Source organism: Apaloderma vittatum, unplaced genomic scaffold (genome assembly GCF_000703405.1).
Source record: "Apaloderma vittatum isolate BGI_N311 unplaced genomic scaffold, ASM70340v1 scaffold31326, whole genome shotgun sequence".
In the NCBI taxonomy this organism is placed as follows: Eukaryota; Metazoa; Chordata; class Aves; order Trogoniformes; family Trogonidae; genus Apaloderma; species Apaloderma vittatum.
In genome coordinates, this window is record NW_009720569.1 from 1 (window position 1) to 4,058 (window position 4,058).

The following is a 4,058-nucleotide window of genomic DNA, read 5'->3' on the forward strand; positions in this document are numbered from 1 at the left end:
CAGGCTGTGCGCGGGGTCAGCAGCGCTGCGCGGCGGGGGACGGGCACTATTTATGGTCCTTTGAGCTTTTGCCTGCCACAGCTGAACAGATGCATCTTCCTACAAAAATCTCCGGGTCCTTGGCTTTAAACGCCACCGTAACTGCTGGTTGTCTGGGAAGGTGCGCGGTGCTGCGGAAGGGGCTGTGCTACTGTGTGTTCTCCAGCACGGAGGGGGACAGAAGGGACGGGATGGGCAGTTGTCCTGCCCTTGAGAGCTGCCCCTGCTGCAAGTTAAAGGCTCCCTGTCAATAGCAGATTGGTCTAAAATCTAAGGAATCATTAAAAAAAAACCCCACCACACTAGAAAAAACAACCCTCTTTAAGCTTTCCAACAAAGAGGATGTTTCCAAACGTGGGCAGTGAGATGGGAATGAGCCCAGCTGTGCTGGTGGAAATCACCTCTGCCTGCCCCAGACCTGGGCACTAAACATCACAGCAGGAGCAGCTGGAGGGGAACCAGCCAGACACGGGGATGAACACCCCAGAGAGCCTTGCTGCCCAGGCCAGGAGAAAGGGAAAATGTGAAATAGCTCTGAGTAAGAAGGTATGCAAGCAAGGTGTCCTGCTTCTGCATCTGCAGTGCTATTAACAGTCAAGTAATTATCTTTTCATCATGAGAAGTGGAATTTCACAAGGGGAAAAAAAAAAAAAAGATGAAGACATGGTGTCCAAGAACGATCTGTTCCTAGGCTCTTAGAAATGGGCTCCCCACAGCGTGGAGCGAGGGGAGCAGAGCTTGGGGCTGGGAGGGGGACCCCCCCCTCCCCCCCCCAGGCTTCTCCCTGCCTGTGACTTCCCCATCCCTCGGGCAGCAGGACAGGTTCATGTGGCTCATGGGCTTAGTCCAAGGCTGTACGGAGGCGTATGCAGCTTGCTGAGCTCGCTAGTAAGCACCAACAAAGAATTTATTGATAATAAGCTAAAGGAGCAATAAAAAACCATGGCCGACTCCCCGCACTCATGAGGGTGCAGCGCCCGGAGGTTGCTCAGGTTGAGGTGATGGATGCTGGAGCAGCAACACAGGTTCACCTCCTCCGGCATTGCTCCTTCCCTGGAGGTGGTGATGGTCACGTTAACGGCAGAATTTTGGCCTTTCTGCTTCCTGCGGGGGATCTTAGTGCGGTGGGTGCCACAGCACAAGGTCACTGCTCATTCTGCCTCTTCTCCTTATGTCCCACAGATCCTCCCTGGACTCTACCTTGGGAACTTCATTGGTAAGACCCCCGCTGCCGCAGAGATGTCCTCCAGCCTCCAGGGAGCTGGTCTTGCTTGACTTCACTCCTCCCTGCCTGCAAACAGTGCCCAGTGCCCTGCCAGCACCCAAGTAAAACCTCGGCCTTCCCTTGGGTTCCCTTACGTAACGGCTGCCCAGAGCTCTTAGGACACACGGGGAGGGGAAGGGGCTGAGGGGGACCATGGTCTCACCAGGAAGGGTCCCAGCAGTGCCCACCCAGACATACCCCTGATATGACACCATCAGCCTGGACCAGGAAGCCCTTGTAGCTGTGCCCTTCCCCTGCACAAGGCAGCGAGCTGGGCAGGCTGGGAGGGAATAGAGGCACTGGGCAAGGCAGGCTTTACCTTCAGACCCCCCCTCCTCCCTGCCGAGTTTGGCCGCCGAGGTGAGCTGTGCCACATGCTCGAGCTGGCATGGAGTTGGGAGCAGAGGAGCTGGCAGTTCGGGGTGGTGCACCCCAGTTTTGCACTGTTTCAAGTGGTTTTCACTGCCGGGGGACAATTCATGACCAAACCCTGGTCACTGCCATGACAAACTAGTGTTTATTAGTGCTCCTGCCTCCTTAACTGCTCTTTTGGCAGCTTGATTCCTGCTCTAAGCACTCAGAAGGTTTAAAACCACTGTTGTGAAGTGCTAAGAAATGTCACTGGAGGCTGAACAGAGGCCCTGGCTGGGGCAGCCCTGTGCTCCCTGCACCCCACAGAGCACCTTGGGGTGGGCTGGGGAGTTGCTGGGAGCAGAGAGGAAAGGGCACCTGGCTCCCAGGTTCATCACAGGGGTTCCTGCAAGTAACCATTGATGTGGGATCTTGCCCTGATGCCACCAGAGCATCGCTCTGCCAAGCACCGACTGCTCACAGAGGTATTTTCTCCAACTGAAAGCTTTTCCAGCCGCAGCTGCCTCATCTCCTGGTAACACTTCTTTCCGTGGTCACTACTTGCCATCACTCTGCCTGCCCGAGGTGGGTGGGAAGGTGGTGGGTGCTGCGCAAGTCCCCACGAGGGTCCCCTCCTCCCTGCCCACAGGCACACGGTGTGGCTCGCCAATCGAGCGTCTCTCTTGAGTCTCACTCCTATTAAAATTCGAGTCATGCCCTTAGAACCTCGTGGTCTGGATTCCCAAGCCAAGGTTTTACACCATGTGAAAGTTTAGAAACTCAAAGTCACAAGATGGGTAAATGTTACTCCTCCTCTCGGTCAGCTCGTGCAGCATCCACTGGACGTGACGTGAGGCGGCTACTAAGCTGTTCAGCCACAAAGACGAGCACGCTCCCCTCCCAGCATAACTGGGCTGGACCAGTGATCGGGATCACAGCCAGGGGTGCAGGAGCATCAGGGGGAAGCAGGTCGCTGCCCCACAAAGCTGAGTACACCCAGTTTCTGTGCAGAGAGGAAGCGCACAGCACGCTGCGCGTCACTGCTGGGGTGTTTTCTGCAGATCCTGCAGGTGCTAAAGAGGAGCTCAGGCAGAGCGAGCCGAACTCAGGGTCGATACAAACGCTCCACTTCTGCAGTTTGCAAGATAAAGCAGATCCTTCAGGCTGCAGCAAGTCCCATTTCTACACGCATGTTTGCACAGGGGAGGTGCAGGCAGAGCACACATCTCCTCTCCAAGCTGGGGACAAGTACAGGCAGGCGGGAAGCTGCTGCTTGCAGAGAAGGGGGGGTTTCCATGCAGATGTGAATGCTCACCCAGCACAAGCAGCAAGTTCAAAGCGCCTTCAGGAAGGAGAACGTCTCTGGTTTGCTATCACAGGGAAATCCAGATTTCCAGGGTGTGTTTGCGTCTTTGCCCATGTCCGCGCCGCTGCATGTGGCAGGTGTGAAGCCATGATCCTCTGGAACGGGCCTTTTCATGCTGGATGTCTGCAGGAGCACAGCAGATGCAGTTGTGGGAAGTGGAGGGTAAGAAATAAATATATTCTGATATCTAGCTTTACCCTTTAGATGCCAAAGACCTGGAGCAGCTAAGCCGGAACAAGATCACCCATATCGTTTCGATCCATGAATCTCCCCAACCCTTGCTGCAGGTAGGGTCCCATACCCAACGCCGCCCTGTAGATCTCTGGAGGTCTTTGCATGCTGCGGCACTGTCCTTCCCCCTCTGAGCATCCTGTGGCATGCACAGCTGCCCTCTCTCACCAGTCAGTCGTCCCAGAGGAACTGGGCAGCCTCCCCAGCATGGGAAACTGGCCGTCTTGTGGCTATAACCTGGCCTTGAATGCTAACAGGAAACAATTTCCAGCTCTCCAGCCTCATCTTGTTTCCCATCCCCTCCCACCAGCTGCCTGTCCCCCACTGCCCTCCCCTACACAAGGGTCAAAGCAGCCCCAGCCCCACAGAGCGGGTTGACAGGCTGGAGGAGCGAAGCTCCACGGACAGGGCTGGGGCAAGGAGCAGAGAAGGGCTGCCAGAGTGGCTGGAGGACCCGAGTTCCTCTTCTTTTGTGTCTTCCAGGACATCACCTACCTCCGCATCCCCCTGCCCGACACCCCTGAGGCCAACATGTGAGTACCACGGGGAGGCCGGGACCGACTCAGGGCACGCGGGAGGGCTGGGCTCTGCAGGGCCATCGGGGGTGAGAGCTCATGGCACCCCCAGACCTTGAAGTGCTGCCTCCAGCTCCTCAAGCACAGGGACCCTCAGGCCAGAGGCAGGATGCCCAGGTGCCAGGTAGCACCTCTGGACCCCAGCAGGTTGAGAAACAGCCTCTCTGCAGCACCAACGGAGCTGGAGTGGGGAGAGTGGGTAAAGGATCTCGAGCCGGGCACAGGAGCTGGT

At 56.7% G+C, this 4,058-nt stretch overlaps 1 protein-coding gene across 1 annotated transcript in view; it reads left to right on the forward strand.

Annotated features, from left to right (window-relative positions):
• Nucleotides 1-1,221: 1,221 nt before the first annotated feature.
• The window catches only part of DUSP15 (dual specificity phosphatase 15), a gene marked incomplete at its 5' end in the record, with an annotated part of 4,205 nt that continues 1,368 nt past the window's right edge, over nt 1,222-4,058 (forward strand). Inside the window, 3 exons of the mRNA XM_009871060.1 lie at nt 1,222-1,255; nt 3,225-3,307; nt 3,735-3,784. Of these exons, the coding sequence (XP_009869362.1) occupies nt 1,222-1,255; nt 3,225-3,307; nt 3,735-3,784 (167 nt within the window). The remainder of the gene's footprint in view (nt 1,256-3,224; nt 3,308-3,734; nt 3,785-4,058) is intronic.